Here is a 21,027-nt window from a genome sequence, read left to right on the forward strand (position 1 = left end):
TGGAAGCAAGTCATCCACATGCAGTTCAGAAATTCACTGATACCCAATCCCCTTTATACCCCTTAGCTCTTCAACTTACTCCTAACCCTTTTTTTGTGTATTCATGTGAAGGGGTATGGGTGTACCAATTCTCCTTAGCTTGGAGGCATAGTTCTAAGAAGAAGGGACGTTTAGCCATTCGAAGTGATATTTTTCAGGACCACACCACAAAGGGGTATAAGAGTTTTCTCTGACTACACCACCTACACATAACACCGTTGTGATCGGCATTGGCTGTTCTCTGAAACCTACAACCAAAGTGTTGTGCTTAGAATGCTTACTTTAGTGCATCGCGTCATCAGCTGATAAAAATCAATCCAATTAACGCAGAACTAGAGAAAGAGTCGCGTGGCACTTGCAGGGCAGACACCTGCTAGAGCTGTGGTCCCCAACATTCCGTCACCAATTGGTACTGGGCTGCACGAGAAATCATTAATTATTTCCGTTTTATTTATTATCTGAGTCTGAACTATCTTTTATTTTGAAAAAGATTTTATTTTATAAAATGGCTGTATTTTCTTGCTACATTTCGGTCACCTAAGCACCAAAATGTAACCCACAGGCTAGCAAAATGAATAAGAACTGCTAACGAATGGATCCGCAACCCATTTGTCAACAAATTAGGTGAATCCAGCATGTCCGTGCAAGATCAACTGCTGTAGATCCCAAATGACGGCGGCTGTTCACATATCATGTCATTTCCACGCATAAGTAAAAGTAGAAGGCACAAGCAGCACGACGCGCTCATGTATTCCAGGCGTACTCAGTTGAAAACATCTTAAGTTTTCAGAATGCTGCACCATGAGTCACATGGCAAGAACCGAACGATCAGCTTCATATTTTGTATGGAATATTATTTTGGTAGACTAATTATCTCAGACAAACCCAGAAACACTGCAGTGTTTTTTTATTTTACTTTATCCAAAAATAAAACTTGTATCAGAATGTTTTGTCAGCTTGACATCCTCTGATAAAAACAGGTTCCCCGGCAATCTACATACAAGTTAACGTTTATATTTCAAAAAGTTTTACAAATATGTTGTATGTACTGGACATGCAACATATATTTCAAACATTATCGAAAATTTTATAAATATTAATATGACATATAGCCTATATTTATGATATCCAAGCAACATTTTCAGGTTTGGATGGATAGGCTACTAAGTTAATACTTTACATTAAAGTACAGAAGTTTTCTTTTTACTTTTTAAGAACAGCCCCATGTTTTGTTAACTTTTAAAAGCACATTTTGATTTAAACGCTGAAGTTTTTATTTTTTTCTGCAAGCGCGGTTAATGTATAAACAATTTATAATGTTTAAAGTGGCTGACATTTATACATATACTTAATAATAATAATTAATATGTCTCATCTTTTAACTGTGCAGTGCTGTAGCTGCTAAATTAGGCATACTACACTACTGCATTTCAATACTGGTCATTATGGTGGTATTTGGAGAGACAATTTTTTTCTGAAGTGTTATTGATTCAGCAATATGTGCATGTAATTTATGATCATAGGAAATGCAATGGCTTGGGTCCTGTTTTCAGAGAAGGAACAAATCATCTGACAGTCTCACTCACTTTATGTGAAGGGTAACAAAAAAAATCTGTAATAATTTAATTATGAAATAAATCATCACTAGACTAGATCACTAGAGTTTTGGTACCCTCTGTGAGGTTAACTAGAACCTCTTTTTACCAAGTGCAACATGCTCCTAGATCAACGCTTAATAACCAATCAGAGGGGCGTTTCACTAACAACAACATAACTCACATGTGAACAACAATATTATGAATGGTTCGGGAAATAAAAATGTAGTGACAAGCATTTCACAAACAGTGTTGGAGATCCATTGCCTAAACTACGTTATTCATTTATTTATTTTTTACTCACACAAATATTAAGCTCCCTTAACATGTCAATCCAAGTGTTGCCCCTGGCTAAGAATAGAACACAGCCAGGATCTATGCTACAGCTCTAATTCCAACCAACCTGTTTGTGAATGAACATTGGACCAATGGATTTATGAAACACTGAATCACCAAACTACATTTGGAACAATTGAAATAACAATCCTAGCCAACAATGGTTTTTGATTGCTTTTCCATCATTATTATTAACTCAACATTTCCTTCTGATTGAGGAGTAAATTACAGGTAAGTTTAGGTTTAGGGATAGCATTTAGATTTGGATTACTGTCTAACAATGTAAAGAAATACAAAAATCAATACAAAAAGCAATACATACAACCAGGGCTTGACATTAACACCCGCCAACAACAGATTTCATCAGTGGCGGGTTAGACAGACACCCTCACTTGCCACGTTGGCTGGTTGAAAATAATTTTTTAATTGCCAGAGCTGCTTTTTCTCCAAAGATTAGAATAATAGTTTAAGACTGTTTGTCATTATGCACCCAAATGTGATCTTAGAATTTAGAAGCAGCACGACTGATAAGTGTTCGCACAAGCAAAAAAAAGCAGGCGAATACCGAATGAGAGGACGATTAGGCGCATGGAGATTCTTACTCACTGACAACAGCGTCGTGCGTGCATTTGATGTATGCGAGTGCTTAGCTCCCGTGTCCCCTTTCCTTGTGCGAAGCAACCATGGCTGTTGGCAACTGGTGTGGTTGTTTCTCTTTGAAAAAGACTGGAAAAAGCGTTGCTCATGCAACCACAGTCTTGCAGTCCTGAGCTTGAGATTTTTTTGTAAGCAGCAACAGTTGCCGCTTTCGCTTTAACCATTCCTCGGACAGATTCGTAACATACCTAACATTAAAAGAAAGCTTTTCACCTACTTTTGCTTGCAGTTATTTTTGTTAATGCGGTTTAATTACCATCCTTTACAATAACATTGCTTTAAAAGGAGATTAACTTTCCAATTATCTATACTTAACTGGTGATCTGGGACCTTTAGCCTGGACAGGCTACTCTGTATAGTTTTAGATACATGGTAATAATTATTTAGTTTTTTTAAGAACATTTTAGTTGAATAAAAAGTTTTTAAAAGTAAAGACGCATTATTTAAAATGTGTGGCACGGAAGTAATTGTTTAATGTGGGCAGAAAACAATATGGTAAATCCTTAGTGTTGAGCCCTAAAAAGTGAATATAAACTGTAAAATAAAACTAATTGCAATGTGACACTATGAAAGTCCATTTGCTCATGCTCATTAAGCAAGGTCACAACACACTCAAAAACTTAAATTAACAAGGAGGCATGTGGACATAACATTTTCCAAACAACAAAATTGTAGTTAGTGAAATTGGCGAGTGGCTAGTAATGTTAGAACAATATTAGTCACTTACAGTGGCTGGTGATCAAAAAAGTTAATGTCAAGCCCTGCTTACAAAATAGTTTGTGTAAAATGACTGAACCAACTCATGCTTAAACAGTTTTGTGACTCACCAAGAAATGACCAATGAAGCAAACGAGCAGAATCACAGATAGAATTAAGAAGGACATGCCAAAAGACACTCCCAATATTGCAGTTCTGAAATAAACAGAGAATATGTGGATTAAACCACAAGCACACAAGAGTAAGAACAGGTGTTTCACTCACAAATTCAACAGAATCATCCTGACAACTCCAAATCAGTGCAGTTACATTTCATATTAAAGCCATCTGTAAGATAGATGTCTACAAAAGTGTATAATTTTAGTCTTAGTTAGTTTTCCATTTGGAAAGATATTGCATTGTGTCAGTGTTTCTTTGACATTTTATTTTGCTATCATGTAATGTGAAAAAGGTGGAGAGGTTGAACATGCATACTTCGGCAGGACCAGGATCTGAACGATGAAAATGCAGAAGAATATCAAGCAGGCACAGGTGATGTAATATTTGAAGGCCGGCAGGGTTGTTGCTCTATACTGCAGGGAAAGGACACACTGTTCTTATTGAGAATCAAACACTTCTGCATTCCTTCACCCTCTCTTACACCAGTGTCGTCTTTCCCTCCCTCTCAATTATTTATACGTTTATGCATTATTATTCAAACGTTCTGTTTAAGTTGGCTTGCAAAGGGTCAGTACTTACCTCTTTTTCCAAAGCTTTATTATGGAAAAACAAAGATATTCTTTGAATGTCTTCTGATTTCAGCCATTGTCTATAGAAATAATAATAATAACACAAACATAAGTACTCACCAGAAAAATACTAAACCATAACTTATACATATAAAAGGCGACCTACTTTTGAGAGTTGATGCCATCAAATGTTCTAATCATTCTCTCATTCAGCTCTTCCTCAAACCGCTTCTTCTGAGATTTTGTTCTGAGGAGGACACTGACTTATTAGTGATTTTGTTATGAATTCCTTAATGTTTAAAATGTCTTTACTATTTAAACTAGTTATTATTTTCCATGTTGTATATATGTTGATACTGTGTTTTATTCCCCAGTGACAATTTTTGCAAATACGGTATGTTTTGTAGCATAACTAGAAAAAAAGTACAGAAATTAAATCACCTTTCTGAACGTCTCTGAAAGTGGTACTGGCCTATGGGCACATCCTGTTAATAAAGCAGAAGTAAGTGGTAAGTAATATTCTCAAACAAATAGTAAATGCTACAAAAACAAAACACCATGTGTACATACTTTTATCAAAGGGTATAACTTCAGCTACAATGTTCTAATCATAATTAAAGGGCACCTATTTTACCTCTTTTTTAAGATTTAAGATAAGTCTTTTGTGTCTCCAGAATGTGTCAGTAAAGTTTCTGCTCAAAATACCCATCAAATTATATATGATACTTTTCTGAATATTGCAATTTTAGCTCAGAGCACATTGTATCGGTTTTTGTTGCCTGTGCCTTCAATGCAAATGAGCCAGTTCTCCCCGCCCACCTTTCCCATGTGCCTCCTGCTGCGTCAGATAAACAGCACAGTGACAGACTGTCGTATTTCCCAACCTCATTCCTTCATCAGTAGCAAGGATGCTAAGACTTTCATCCATGCGTTTGTCTCTTCACACATTGACTACTGTAATGCCCTTTTCATTGGTCTGCCTGCCAGCTTCATCTGCAGATTACAGTATATTCAAAACTCTGTGGCAAGAATACTCACTCATACCAAACGTTCCGCTCATATAACCCCAATCTTGTAAGACCTATATTGGCTTCTAGTTGCATACCGCATTAAATTCAAAATTCTCCTCCTCGCATTTAGATCCCTAAATAGCCTAGCTCCCTCTTATCTTTGCAACATGCTTGTCCCCTACACCCCAACTCGTTCATTACGTTCTGCTGACTTTGGCCTTCTCGCTGTCCCTGAAACATATTTAGCAATTTGGGGATTTATTAAATTGGGAGGGTCCCTTACTAGGGTGGGCATATCCCATAATTTCACATCCCAATGTTGATAGGTATGCCTTTCTAAACCCAACAGGAGCAAGGAGATCCTAATTAATTTAGTCAAGGAGAACCAGCTCATTTGCATTAAAAGGGTTTTGCGCAAAACAGCTAAAATTGCCTCTGACCCAACAATTTACATAATAAATAAGTATAATAAATGATCTAACAGGTATTTTGAGCTGAAACTTGACAAGCACAATCTGGAGAACCCAAAAACTCTTTTGTCTTGTAAAAAGGTGCATAATTAAGTGTTAGTACATAAGGACATTTGTTGATGACATTTAATATAATGTATATCGAAAGATTCTTGTCACTTGTTTGCATTGTTAGCTATAATGCAACTAACAATGTAAACCACTCATGCAAACATGTAACACAATAACAGTTTATTATTATTATTATTATTATTATTATTATTATTATTTTATTATGCATACATTTGCATAATGACATTTTCCATAGCACAATTACCTGCCTACAAGTTAATGTGGTTAAAAATAGTGATTGCTGGCAGAATACTGCAAATGTTGAAATCAATGTTAACATCAACAGAACCTCTATTCCAGAGTGTGTATTTCCTCATAGGAGGACTCACAGCGGTGTTAATCTTTCCATTCTCATTGGTCATGCTGTCTCTGTGGTGAAGGTTGGCGAAAGGCTTGGCCGCACCCCAGGACTCCAGGTATCTGGTCATCCTCACTGAAGCTCTCATTTTAGCCCCGTCAATGGTATGTCTTGGTCTGTAGTAGTGCTGAGGACTCTTTCTCTCTACCTAAAAACAAAACAGAAAAGAACAATCAAAACATCCATCACCAAACCACCTCAGTTTTGTTTAGTAAGTTCCTTGGTCAACTTAGCCTAAAAAAATATATTAAAGCCAGAGGTAAGATAACAGCCCAACAAGGGCTTGAATTTAAGAATTTTAGACTATAAAGACATTTTAGAACATAAAGAAACATATAAAGACTGCTAACTTGTTTTTCATACCTTTGGGTTGATCACTAAGTAGGTTATAACTCCATGTTCTTTTAGATAAGGATCACGTTCCTGGCCATGTCCATCTTCAACCTTGTATGCTCCGTTCAAGTGTTCAAGAGTCTCTGAGGTAATGTGGACTCGTCTGTTCATCAAGAACTTGCAATTACTATTGATCTACTCACCATACAGTACTCCACAAACAAAAAGCATATCATGATTAATAATTGAAAATAATTATTAAAAACCCACAGTGACTTACCCTGGTACACCACCTGCTTCCATGTGATTGGCTAAAGTTACATCATGTGACCAGACGTCATATTGCCATTTTTGGAGGCCAATTACACCGCAGAGAACGTTACCAGAGTGAACACCAACTCGCATGCTAATTTCCACTCCTGTGGCATCTCGGACTTTCCTGTGTAGAAAAGGTAGAAGGAAACAACAAAACATCCCTTTACACATCAGAGCATCAATTTAACCTTATTGAGTTCCATTAAAAGAAAAATCCTGTTGACTTACAGGTCAAAAATGACCCGTGCACCCAGGGCCGGAGTGGGATTCCTTTTTAGCCCTGGAGGTTTAAGCATTAGACCAGCCTACCTCAGTTCACGACTGACTATGTTAAAATAAGGTCATTTCCAATTCAGTTTATAATTACACTATCTCATCTTTTTCAAGAAAACAGCTGCTTTAGTACTTCAAATGTACAAACTTACAGTTTTATATGTCTTAACAATAAAAAAAATAAAATAAAAAAAGAATTAAGTAAGGATCGAACACAGATCGACGATGTCAGAACGCAACATGCTGACCACTGGACCACAACGACGCTGTTGTGCTTGGGTGGCCGGAATGAAAAATCATCATTACCCTGCAGGCTGCATTTTGCTCATGGGGATACGAGACAATAAATAAGAAGAGCGGAGCTGCGGCAAAATAATGAATAAAAAGAGTGAGGTTATGGTTAATTAAATAAATAAATAACTGAAAAAAGTGTGACTGCCGATAGTGCAAGCAGCTAGAAACACTGGCCTTCGCGGCCAAAATTGGACCGGCCCACCGGGAACCCTCCCGGTCCTCCCGATTGGCCAATCCGGGCCTGCGTGCACCATATCAACAGCAAAGAAAAATCCTATGCAATGTTTTACATCTTGATGGTTGGTGACTTTTTCTAAAATGACAGCAACATCAGAAAATAAAATTATCATTTTCTATTTTCAGAAAGGCTGTACACATTTAGAGTACAACGGTTGTCCTTTGTGTCAACTTTGACCCACCAGCTATAAAAATCATTTTTAAACCATAAAAACTACCGGCACACACATCCCAGACACAAACACACAATAACAATCTGCTTAACTTTCATGAATACTGTCTTGCTAAACGTTTTACACTCAGGCAGATGCTTTTAACATTAGAAAATATACTGTATACTTTAGTCAAATATAAGTGTTCTCCATTGATAAAACATTGAGAAAAATGTCTAGTCTAATCTTAGACATTCAGTTTATGATGAAGATTAGGTTGTTTCTTTATATATAAAAAGATTTGAGGACTGAATTTAAATTTAGATGCTTTATTTTAGAGGTTTACTGAAGGCAGGTTATTTTTGACCTGATTTAATTTAATGTGTGTAATGTGTATTTATATAGCAAATTTATTGTGTATGACCATACACCCAAAGCGCTTCATAATCATGGGAGGGGTCTCTCCACACCACCATCACTGTGTAGCATCCACTTGAATGATGTGACGACAACCACAGGACAACGGTGCCAGTGGATTTACCACACACTAAATATTGGTAGCCAATACGGTGAATGGGGATGATCAAGAGACCATTATGGATAAGGAGGAAATTTGGCCGGTCCCCCGGGGTTACACCCCTTTTGTTTACGAGACGTGCCATGGGATTTTTAATAACCACAGAGTCAGGACCTCGGTTTAACGTCTCATTCAAAAGTCGGTGCTCACTGAAAGTATAGTGTCCCCTTCACTTTACTTTGGCATCAGGACCCACACAGACTGGCGGCTAAGCATCCCCTCCTGACCTCACTAACACCACTTTCAACAGCAACCTAGTTTTCCCATGTGGTTTCCCAGCCAGGTACTGAGCAAGCTCAGCCCTGTTTAGCTTTAGTGAGTAACCAGTTTTGGGCTGCAAGGTGATATGGCTGTGAACAGTGTAAAGAGAATCCTAAGAAAACAGAAAGATTAAACTAGTTTATTGTTTATTTATAAAGTGTTTTAAAATCCAAGTGTTTACCAAAGAAAAAAAAATCTCCATGCACACAAAAACACGCCATGAATTATTGTTAAGAGCATGCCGAACCACCAACAGGCGACAATAAAAGCCTTTAATGCTGGGTTCACATCAAATGGGGAATTAAGTATTTGTGCAAATAAATTGCATTCAAGTCAATGCAAACATGGGAACAAAGGTCGATTACCGCCCCATAATGCGAATGGCACTGAATCTGGGTTGCTTTGTAGTTTTTCCCTGCCTTCATTTAAAAAACAAAAATCCAGCCAGATGAAAAAGAAAAAAAATCTCTGTCAGGCAATGCTAAGGGCACACCAAACCAACAAGCAGTGATAAAAGCCTTTTTTGCTGGGTTCACACACGGAATGAAACGCAAGTAAATTGCATACAACTCAATGCAAATGTGAGAAGAAAAAGGTGTATTACCACCCTATGATGCAAATAACATGTTATCTCCGTTGGTTTAGAGTTTCCCTCACCAAAAAAAAAAATCTCTGTCCATATGAAAACAAAAATATGTACTGTGATGCAATGTTATGTGCACACTAAACCAAGAGGTGACTGTTATGCTGGGTGTTATCATAGATATTTACATTAGATATCACCTACGCTATTGTTGTCTATTGGAAGAAATGCGCCAATAGAGCCGCCATTTTAGTGCAGGGTAGCGCTCCTTAGAAATGAATGTAGTACCAAGGAATGGCCATGCAAAGGTGGTCAGTATTTTTCAAAATACGAAAATTCAAATTTTACATAACTTTTCGACATCGATGGATAAGTGACCGCAAGGGCATTGCCGACAAAGAGCATGTGTTTATGTGCATGGCAATGTATTATCCTCCCTCCCTGTTAAATTTGACCTAATCTGTAGGGCCAGACGGAATCTGCCGACGTTTTTTGCTATTTCTGTAGAGAATTTTGGTAAAAGTCTGCAGATTTCTGCTGAATTATTTTAGGAGTATCATAAAAAATAATATCTTTTTACCTTTTATTTAATGTTTAAAATGCAAATCCAATTAGATTCACTTTATTTGGTAAATAAAGCAAGTTTGTCATATATCTAGTAAAAGACAGAAAATATTTCTGTACAAAGTGAACTGTACATAAATCAGATGAACATTTTCATATTATTCAATAATATTACTGTAATTAATTTAAAAACTGAATAAATATAGATTTACACACATTTACTCAAGTAAACAAACAGAATTAATGATGGGCTAAAAATCTGCGGAAATCTGCGCGTGCAGATTCCGGGTGGGCCTAATCCCTGTCCTGAAACACACCCCCTCTCCTGCTTTCACTTTTTATTCTAACGGAGGGACTGATTCGTTTGTGAATAAATCTCCGTGATGAACATCTCATTCTCTTAGCCGACAATAGTAAGTTTCTGGCACTGCAGTGTCTTGTTATCATATTTAATTTACATTGTTTGCTTATTTTATTCAACAAAACTAGCATAAGCCTAGTATTTAGTTGGTGCTACTTTGTCTCATGGTCAGGGCAGAGACTGTATTATGATGCTTGTTTAGCACAGAAGTTCGTAACATACAAAATCATAAAATAGGAAATCTTACCTATGAAATGTGATACGTTTATGCTTTGTTTCCTTTGTTTGATCATTACTACACCCGTACACACTGCTAGAGTCTAGCAACTTCATATTTGCTTTAATCTTGACTAGTGTGGCTGAATGACATTTGTCCTGGGAGCACTGTACAAAGGTAGTGGCGCTACTGACGCATGCTCAGGGTCCGTATGAAATATCTAGTTTATATATTTATAGGTTGTTATAACATGGAATTAAGAATTTGTACAAGTAAATTACATACGAGCCAAGCAAAGGTAGATTACCCCCCAATGGTGTGAATGACATGGAATGCACTTCGCATTTGCCCTGAACACACAGAATTTGTCTCATTAGCGTCTTGTTGAGTGTGAACCCAGCTCTGCTGGCCAGTCAGAACACATCACATGCTAACATCATCAGGCAAAAACTCTGGTTTTAGCAGCAACACTGTAAGTGGATTTTTGGAAAATTTTCAACATGGCCGAAGTTTTCAGAAAGTTTTGGTTTCAGTCACCCAATACTGTTTTTTCGTGTAAACAAATGACCAAACTGCATAGAAAAAAACTGAGGTTTTGAAATTACTCATGTGGACAGAGCCTGTATTCAGCCAATACTTGTTCATTGACATGTACTTAAAAGTAAAATGACATATTCTAATATGCCTGACTGTTTGTTGTTTTTACTCTTTTGAGTGAGTGGTCTATTAAATATCTGTTCCACATAATAGTACATACTACCTCAGTTACAAAGACAAGGCTTAAGGCTAGTTCTAGTTGGAGCTGTCCTACCTAAAAATAACTTGCTGTGACAGTTTAGTCAGCGACCTTGTTTTGTCAGATGCACACCTGTAATGGGTTTATTTAATAATAATAAAAACATTTACTGCTTATAATTCATTAATTTTCTTTTCAGCTTAGTCTCTTTATAAATCTGGGGTCGCTACAGTACAATGAACCGCCAACTTATCCAGCATATGTTTTGCGCAGCTGATGCCCTTCCAGCTGCAACCCATCACTGGGAAACATTCATACACACTCATTTTAGCTTCACCTATACCACATGTCTTTGGATATGTGTGGGAAATCGGAGCACGAGGAGGAAATCCACTGGAACACGGGGAGAACATGCAAATTCCACACAACTGACACAGCTGGGGTTCAAACCAGCGACCTTTTTGCTGTGAGATGTTTGTGCTACCCGCTGCGCCACCGTGCTGCCCTTTACTGGTTATAATGATAACATTAATTATTATTCCTTTAAAACAAAGATGATCTGCACTTGCTTCAGTACTTGGTTTTAGATGATTAAAAACACTAGTGTGTTTTCACAGTGACATTTACTCAAATGTTTCTCCTTTAACAGAAATACTGCAGTTATTTTCCAACCTGCAATTTCTAATAGAAAGATGAAATTCTTCTGGGTTTCTGTAGAACAGGTCGAGATAAGATAAAGACAGGTCTCTCGTCTAGAGTGAGCACCAGTCATTTTCCACAGTGTGACCTCTTTAAGTCTCTGAGTCATTATCGGGATAGCCAGGTATCCTGTCCTTCACAGCAGCACTGGGCCGAGACCAATCAGCCCCTCTGTGTGGTGGATTAAGAGTGGACAAGAAGCTTGGCTGCAGGACTCACTCTGCCTAAATTCTATCATAACAACAGAGCAAGTGTGAAAATACCTTGCTTAAAACTTGGACTATTTATAGTATAGTAGTATGTTTTTAATATTACGCAAATTGCATGTTAATAATTGAGGAAAAATTCTACAGAATGATTATTTAAATGTCATATTTTGTAATCTGTGATAATGTTAAAAAAATAAACATGTGTTCACAGTGTTGTTTCACAGAAGAGAGAAAAAAAAACATGAACAGGTTTGCAGAATATATTACGATAATTATGAAACTGGGACAGATGTTTTTAAGCTAATCAGTGGCCAAGTATATTTCCACTAAGAGCTGTAAGAAACAAGTCAGCAAATAAACAAGTCCTTTGGAGTATTCGACTGATGATTAGAGAAGGGGTTCTCAGCTGGTTTTGTCCAGATTGCAGATATCAAGTAGTCAAGTTTCATTTTTTTTTTTTTAATAAAACAAAATTGTTTTACAATGTGTAAAATTTATCAAAGTGACTAGAAAAATTATCATTAGAATAATAATTACATAAAGTGAAAAGACCACAAATGCAAAATCAAATTCACATCCACAAAACATCTTAAAAAACGATATTTAATTGTCAAAGATTAAATATTAATTAATGTTAATAATCAGTTATTAAATTAGCATGAACAATAGCAGGTTCCAAAAAAAAAGGATCACAATGTTATAGGAGCTGAACTTACTTGATAGCTTCACACATGTCAAGTCCCATCTTGACACAATTTTTGGCATGATTTGGCAAGGACTCCGGGAGGCCAGATACACAGTAATAACAGTCGCCTAGAATTTTTATTCTCATACATTCATTCTCCTGAAAAGCACAAAAAAGACCAAAACAACTTTCAGAAACAATATTGATTAGAGCAGGGGTCATCAATCTCGGTCCTGGAGGGCCGGTGTCCCTGCAGAGTTTAGCTCCAACTTGCCTTAACACACCTGCCTGGGTGTTTCAAGTATGCCTACAGTAGTGAGACCTTGATTAGCTTCAGGTGTGTTTGATTCCCTCCAGGAACAAGTTTGGTGACCGCTGGATTAGAGCAATATTTGGTAATCAATCTACCAGTTCTAGTAAGTTTCATGAAGTATTTGGTCACACTTTATTTAGATGGTCCGTTTGTTAAATTTAAGTTCATTGCATCTACATGCCAACTAATTCTCATTAGATGTAGACTGTTAGGTTAGGGTTAGGTTTGGGGTTGGGGTTAGGGTTAGTGTAAGTTGACATGTACTTGCAAAGTCTACTTGGACCATCAAAATAAAATGGAACATCAAAATAAAGTTCTACCAAGTATTTTTTTCCAAATCAGAAGAAAATACAGGCCTGTAGCCAGCCTCGCTAAATGGGTAGTTCTTTGTTCTCCAAAAGTGGACCTTTTTGCAATTACACACCTCATTTTCTATTTAATTATGATATTTTAAATTTTATTTTCATTTTATGCAGTATTTTTGCTGGATTAGTTGTATGGTCATCATAACCACACTTTTTGAAGCACCAAAAATATTTCCTAAAGTTTTAGAACAAAAAATATGAATAAATACTTATTTTTAAAATACAAATTTATTACATTATATATCATTTGAAAAAAAAAAAAGGAATCTGTTAAATTTTTTAAATTAAAAACTGTAGCCGATTGTCATTTATTAGGCAAAGAAAGTGGCCAGCACATCCAAGTGTCCTCAGTCAGAATATGGCCATTTCAATAATTACAATAGCCAAAAATAGTATTAAATATAATTTATACCGCTTATGGTGCTACGCTCCTTTTTATTTGTCATTTTTGTTTTAAGAATAAGATCCAAGACCCCCCCCCCCCCCCACTACTGACATGAAATGGTAAACATAAAGGACATGTCTGGCACTGGACTAAATTATTTTAAAGTTCAGTTTACCTTGGCGATCTGATCAAACTTGCCAAATAGTTCATTCAACATATGGACCAGCTCTCCAGGTGAGCAATCGCTGGCCAAGCGGGTAAATCCAACAATATCAGCATACAAAATACTGTAAGAAAACATATACATTTGTTTTACACAGGTGTGAACAAAGGCATGCTTGTTCCGAATAGTATATATTTATATGTACTTACATTAGGTACAGAAAGTATTCAGACCCCCTCAAAAATTTCACTCTTTGTTATATTGCAGGCATTTGCTAAAATCATTTAAGTTCTTTTTTTCCTCATTAATGTACACACTGTACAACATATTTACAGAAATACACAGAATAGTCTTAGGTATTCAGACCCTTTGCTGTGACTTTCGTGTGTTTATTTCAGTTGCTGTCCATTTCTTCTGATCATCCTTGATATGGTTCTACACCTTCATTTTAGTTCAGCTGTGTTTGATTATACTGATTGGACTTGATTAGGAGAGCCACACACCTGTCTATATCAGACATTACAGCTCACTATGCATGTCAGAGCAAATGAGAAACACGAGGTCAAAGGAACTGCCTGAAGAGCTCAGAGACAGAGTTGTGGCATGGCACAGATCTGATCGAGATTACAAAAAAATTCTGCTGCACTTAAGGTTCCTAAGGGTGCTTTCACACTAGCACTTTTGGTCCGTACCCGGGTTCGTTTAAAGTCAAAGAACAGTATGTTTAGCTAGTGCTGTCTTGTGCACACTCACAAACTGTACCCGAGTTCACCTTACTTCTGCTATGGATGCAATCATACCAAATAAAGAAAGTGAACTGCCAACTGTACAACAAACTTTAGTTTTGATAATGTTCTACCAGAAAGACTTAGGAGGCAGAAAAACGTTTGAACATTTTTTGAGAATTGTTTGCATAAATGAGAGTTCTTTATGATCCTTTCATAAAGTCCTTTGGCGTAAGCCCTGTCTATAATGCAGAACTCTGGATGAGCTGGCAGATCCTGCCTGAAGATGAAGGCAGGGCAAAGCCAACCCCTTAAGTGGAGACTAGGCCGACCTGGTGGTGGTGGTGATGGGGAGGATGGAGGGAAACTTCCGCAATGTCACCTGAGTACAGCGAAACAGATGGGCTTATATATATATATATGGCTTGCTTGGTTGTTATAGGCTGACGGGATAATTATTATGAATGACGTGACATCTCAGTCTTCCTGGTAGAACTATAGCTAAAGCTTTAATTTCATTCGTGTGTGTGTATGTCTGTGTACCACCTTACATTACCTTGGTGACAAGCAGGCCTAACCCAGTGCCTCCTTGTCTCCTGCAAAAACAACTTCTGCAGACATTGCATTATGTTTAGTCCATAAATGGGAGATGTTTGGGACAACAAGAATTCTTCCTAGAGCTGGCCGTCCGGCCAAACTGAGCTATGAGGGCAGAAGGGCCTTGGTAAGAGAGACAAAGAAGAACCCAAAGATCACTGAGGCTGACCTCCAAAGATGCAGTTGAGAGATCATCACTGCAGCCCTCCACCAGTCAAGCTTTATGCCAGAGTGGCCCAACACCTGAAAGCCTGCATGGAGTTTGCTAAAAAAAAAAACGAAAGTAGGACACCAAGATGGTGAGAAATAAGTTTTTCTGGTCTGATGAGACCAAGATAGAACATTTTGGCTTTAATTCTAAGCGTTATGTATGGAGAAAACCAGGTACTGCTCATCACCTGTTTAATATAGTCCCAACAGTGAAGCATGGTGGTGGCAGCATCATGCTGTGGGGGTGTTTTTTTCAGCTGCAGGGATAGGACGACCGGTTGCAATCGAGGGAAAGATTAATTCAAGTAAAGGGATCTTGGATGAAAACCTTCTCCAGAGTGCCCAAGACCTCAGACTGGGACAAAGATTTACCTTCCAACAAGACAATGACCCGAAACCCATAGCTAAAATGATGGAGTGGCTTCACAACAACTCAGTGACTGTTCTTGAAGGGCCCAGCCAGAGCCCTGACTTAAACCTAATTAAGCATCTCTGGAAAGACCTAAAAAGGGCTGTCCACCACCGTTTTCCATCCAACCTGACAGAAATGGAGAGAATCTGCAAAGGATCCCCAAATCAGGTGTGAAAAATTTGTTGCATCTTTACCAAAAAGACTCATGGCTGCTTTAGATCAAAAGGGTGCTTCTACTAAATACTGAGCAAAGGGTCTGAATACTTACATAACACCATGTGATATTTCAGTTTTTATTTTTTAAAAAATCAAAAATGTCAACAATTCTGTGTTTTTTCAATTCAATTCAACTCAATTCTGTGTTCTTCAATATGGGGTCCTGTCTCTATATTAATAGGGAAAAAAATAGCTTAAATGATTTTAGCAAATGACTGCAATACAAAAAAGAGTGAAAATGTTAAGGGGGTCTGAATACTTTCCTTATCAACTGTGTATGCACATATGCATAAAAAAATTAATTCCTTCATGATCCCCCCACCCCCCATGATCATAAAGCCAGCAAATTGTGCAGGTCTTCTTAAAACATGCAAGAATGAACAACAGCAAGAATGGGGGCTTTTGCACTCTAAGTAGTGAACCCCTTGTATACAAGTTTACATTTTATGCATTATATGCCTAAATCCTGGGTTAACCATCTTATTTGCATATTTTCTGCTGTGGAAGCATTTTTTACCATGAATGCAGCATGAAAACATTAAGGCTATAGAGTTGTGCATTTATATATTGAATATTGCTAACTGTGAAAATGTGCAGCATGTACTGTAACAGTATGAACAAAACAGTCTAGTTTTCAGTCAAGCTGTAATATTTTCTGTCAACATTTCACATATTTATTCTCAAATGCTGAATCATACCATACAATTTTATTTTTATGTCCATTGTTGTATAAAGCAAGCCAATTATCAGGACTCGAGTTTGATCTCAATTTTCTCCTGCCTCTCACTATATCTTTCTTTAAGGTGACTCAGTTGTTCACTCATTCACTAATACTGTTACTAATTATAGTTTGATTAAAAAAATCTTTCACATTTCTGTGTGCGTAAAATATTTAATATAATATAATGACTTATGTAAATATAATCTAAAATCTACATTTCACTCACTGTTATTTGGCCTAGTCTCTCATTTATTAGGGGTCGAAATATACCTTTTTGTTTTTATATATAAAAAAGACAATTCAGTAAAGTACAGTAAAATTGGACATGTACTTTCTTTAACCTACTTTCTTTAACATTTATTTAGTTGGCAAAGGAGGGCAAAATAGATTCCAGTGTATTCAATCTCATTTCTCATTAAATGTAACTTGTAACTATAAAGACATGTTTATAGCTGCAGCACACTCTCCTGCCTTTCACTGCACCTGTTGCCTTTCTTCCTCTAACTCACCTGCTGTACAATCTCCTTTCTCTCACCTATTCTCTTCTAGTGTGTTCTGTGTACAGGCCCATTTGCTAATTATCCGATAAATTATACTATCTTGATAAGTGTTGGAGTGTCATTTTGTTATTTACTTTTTTGTTCTTGCAAAGAGTTTTAGAGTGGTTGCCCATTTTTCTGTTCTTCAGTTGGATTTACTTTGGTCTGTCTCACTGTGTGATGATGTTGCCTATTCTAATCTTTGCTGAGCTGCTGCCTCCTCACACGGTTCAATTCTACTCTTTAGTTGCTGATTTAGATGTATTTGCTAGCTTCGCCTCTGGCATCCCTCTAGCTTATTTTTTCCTTTCTTCCCTCCTCAGTTTTGATGTTTAGTTTTGCACTACTATTGTTTTAAACTTTTATTAATTTTTTTGTTTTTGTTTTGGCTGTCATCTGCGTTTGGGTCCTTGGGTCATTTTCTTGGGTCTTGACTGGAAATTTGTATATCAAAGAATATGAGGCCTGCAAATTGCTACTGTATAGTCAAAAAAAGAAAGACAATGAAAGTTATGAAGTCTTAAAAAATCACTGTACACCACAGGTTACTGGGGCTTATGGCTTGGTTGAGAACTTTTATTGATGTTTACATGGAAGAAATCGCATCCTAGTTAAACCCAGCCAAAAAAGCAGTGCTAAACCCACATCTTAGTTACAAGTGTGTAATGTTTCTTTACTCATTGTTAAAAGGATTGTACAAACAGTACTACAACCTGGGAATTAAAGTGTGAAAAGCCTTAGAATGTTGTGTTCTTAGTCTAAACCTGTTGCACACCGCTAAACAAGGCTTTTTTGTATTCTTTCAAGCATCTGACCTTTTCATTTCAGTGTTACAGACATAGGAATGCTAATGCTACTGTCTCACAGGGGAGGAAACAGAGGAACAAAACACAAGAGTCATGGGCAGTTTAAAGCATTGTGTTAAATAGGAATGTCCTTTAAAAACTCTTATAAAATGTGAGACATTGAAAGATAAGTCGCGTTTACCATTTTTGAATGTATTCAACCAATGCCCAGGTCTGATAGGAACACTTTAAGCTCAACTTAGCTTAACATAATTAAATTCGATTAGATCAGATGCACCTCGCACAAAAAAAAAAAATAATAATAATAATAATAATAAAAATTTATTTATTTTTTGTATTATGTTTATTATACAGGTTGGCTGGTTTTAGATGGTCGACCAGCCTGGTTTTAGAGGGGCTTTGGCCATTTCCAGACTGGTTTCAGTAATTTTCCAGCCTAGTCTCAGCTGGTCAGGCTGGGAAATGACCAGTTAAAACCAGTTTGACCAGCCTGGTTTAAGCTGGACATAGCTGGTTTGGGCTGGGCTCCCAGCCTGGTATGCATTTCCCAAACAACGACGTAACTCGCGGCTAAATAATAAGTAAATTTTTTAATTAATTATTTCCTAATAAATAATAATAATCAAATCACATTTCTTAATAAATAGCCATAATTTTTACTTATTTATTTATTTATTTATTTATTTATTTATTTATTTATTTATTTGATTTATATATATATATATATATATATATATATATATATATATATATATATATATATATATATATATATATATATATATATATATATATATATATATATATATATATAATTACAATATGTGTTACCTTTTGTAAGTAATTTTATATTTTAGAATGGAATATGTAATGTTCTCAATAATATTTGTAAAGGAAACATTGGTCCCATATGTGCCATACATATAAATCAATTAATATGGAAAATGAGTACATGTTTTTACCAAAACTAACATTAAATTTTTTTTTTAATGTGTGCACGTGTACTACAATATAATTTGCACAAAGAAAGGATGGGATTCTTCTGTGAAGAAGTTGTTACCACTCCGTTTAGAGCATCATTATGGGCATTTTATGTTATAAGTAACATGGTTCAAACAATGGATCTGCGACACAAGTTTTGGGAAACACTTATCACTACATCCATCTTTTCCCAAACGATGCATCGTACTATGATAGTTCAGCTTTGTGTTACTTCATTGTTTGAGAAACGCACCCCAGCTTCGGCTGGTTTAAGCTGTTTTTGTTTTGGTTAATATTTAAAGCTGGACTTTTCTTTTTTTACTTCATATACTGAGACAGACAAAAAATTAAGTGTTGCTATTTTTGATGTCAATATTGCTAGAATCTATACTCTCATTCTTGCACAATAATCAACAAATATTTCTGCTGTACTATGGCAGCAGTAGGTGCAATGATATTATGCAGCACCTAAAATAATTCCTAACCAGGTAACAACAAGATGCTAATAGCCTAATCCAATTCAATAATGTACATGTATGCTAAGCTACGCTAAAAGTGTTCCAGTCAAACCTGCAGAATTGATTCAGCTGAAAGAACTTAGAAACGGTAAACTTTATGGGAGTTATAAAAGAAGCCTAATTCCAAAAAAAAATAATAATAAGTGTGTTTTTTTAATATTATGGCAGTTGGACTACATACATTTACTATACCAAGTCCTGCTTTTTAGTATTTTGACAAGCATATACACTGCAGTTTTACTTTAAGATGATTACATAACCTAACAATTACAGATGCATTAATTAAAATTACAGGTTCATTTGGATGTGAACAACACAAAATAACCATATTCAATAGTTCTTGTTCCAACACTGACCCCATAATTCTGGATGTTGTAATTAATTGTGATAATGAGTATAACTGTTCTGAGAATTTTAGATTTGTGGGATGAGGGTAACTCACCTGACATTGGTGTGACGTTGTACATATAAATTATGGAAGTTGTTAGTGTTTTCCACTTGACCAAACTTTGGCCCTTGTAGTCTCTGTATGATTTCAGCTTTCATCACTCGAGCAATGTGAGCGGGAAGCAGAGAAAGCAACAGACGTTCCTGTAGCAAAAACAACATTTTCACACATACACATTACTTGGCTTGCCTCTTCAATATATGCAGCAGAGACTAATTTAAAAGTGCACATAGCATAAAAACTGCACAGCCTTCTAAACAAATGTAATGAAAATAAGTGAAGAAATGCATACACAACACACACACACACACACGCGCAACATAATTTAGGTGGATAGATGACCCAAAAATGAAATCTCTGTCATGATTTACTCAATCTTCACTTTTTCAAAAGATTTTTGTTCTGTTGAACACAAAAGAAGTTTTGAAGAATGCTGATTGATGATACCTATTGATATGGAATGATTTTTCCTACTATGGAAGTCACTGGGTACCATCAACCAGCCTTTTTTTAAAATATATTTCTATAATTATCTATAAAGGTTTACATGAGAGAGAGGAGGCGGTGGGGTATTTTTATTTACTATATTTTATTTTTTAGTAAACTCCTCCTTTAAAGGCACGAATACAAGATTAAAGGGAATGTGAGGGCATTAAAAAATCATTCAATAAATGAAATAATCTACAATTCATTCTAAAGATCTTTTTCCTCTAGATTTTAATTTATTTACAACTTCACTTATTTCACATTTTAAGCCTTCTCTCTTTTGAATTTCAGCCTTTCAGATACGAGACTTGCTCATTAGATTTTTGCTTGATAGAATTTTATGTACCATAAATAATATGTTTAGCAAATGGTATAGTGCCATAGTGTAAAATCATGCAATCATACATTCTCTTATTAAAATACATCTAGATTATATTCTTTAATTATATTATATTTTTAAACTATTGCCAATTTTTAAATGTCAAATTAGGCTTTTTTGAAAGGCTGATTTTTTTTAGAATTCTTCCTAACCATCTGCAACTCAAATTTTCATACATCAATCATTTATAATACATCAATCATTTATAAATGTCATTCAGGTTTCAGGTTTAAACACAATACAAAG

General features: G+C 36.1%; 1 protein-coding gene across 8 annotated transcripts in view; it reads right to left on the reverse strand.

Annotated features, from left to right (window-relative positions):
- Nucleotides 1-21,027, reverse strand: part of adcy2a (adenylate cyclase 2a) — a 217,072-nt gene that overhangs the window by 122,308 nt on the left and 73,737 nt on the right. For 7 of the 8 annotated variants that reach the window (XR_012391974.1, XR_012391972.1, XR_012391975.1 and 4 more), the window contains 11 exons: nucleotides 19,911-20,059; nucleotides 13,756-13,867; nucleotides 12,549-12,676; nucleotides 6,635-6,793; nucleotides 6,385-6,517; nucleotides 5,993-6,169; nucleotides 4,514-4,557; nucleotides 4,239-4,319; nucleotides 4,083-4,152; nucleotides 3,819-3,916; nucleotides 3,455-3,539 (listed from right to left, as the gene is read on the reverse strand). Coding sequence is in view for 4 of the 8 variants with exons in the window: in XM_021466852.3 (XP_021322527.1) it covers nucleotides 3,455-3,539; nucleotides 3,819-3,916; nucleotides 4,083-4,152; nucleotides 4,239-4,319; nucleotides 4,514-4,557; nucleotides 5,993-6,169; nucleotides 6,385-6,517; nucleotides 6,635-6,793; nucleotides 12,549-12,676; nucleotides 13,756-13,867; nucleotides 19,911-20,059 (1,236 nt within the window). In the remaining 4 variants the exon portion in view is untranslated. Of the gene's footprint in view, nucleotides 1-3,454; nucleotides 3,540-3,818; nucleotides 3,917-4,082; nucleotides 4,153-4,238; nucleotides 4,320-4,513; nucleotides 4,558-5,992; nucleotides 6,170-6,384; nucleotides 6,518-6,634; nucleotides 6,794-12,548; nucleotides 12,677-13,755; nucleotides 14,851-15,024; nucleotides 15,331-19,910; nucleotides 20,060-21,027 lie in introns of those variants that run through there. The other variant, XM_073925808.1, reaches the window with a different exon arrangement.

Source organism: Danio rerio, chromosome 16 (assembly GCF_049306965.1).
Source record: "Danio rerio strain Tuebingen ecotype United States chromosome 16, GRCz12tu, whole genome shotgun sequence".
NCBI lineage: Eukaryota > Metazoa > Chordata > Actinopteri > Cypriniformes > Danionidae > Danio > Danio rerio.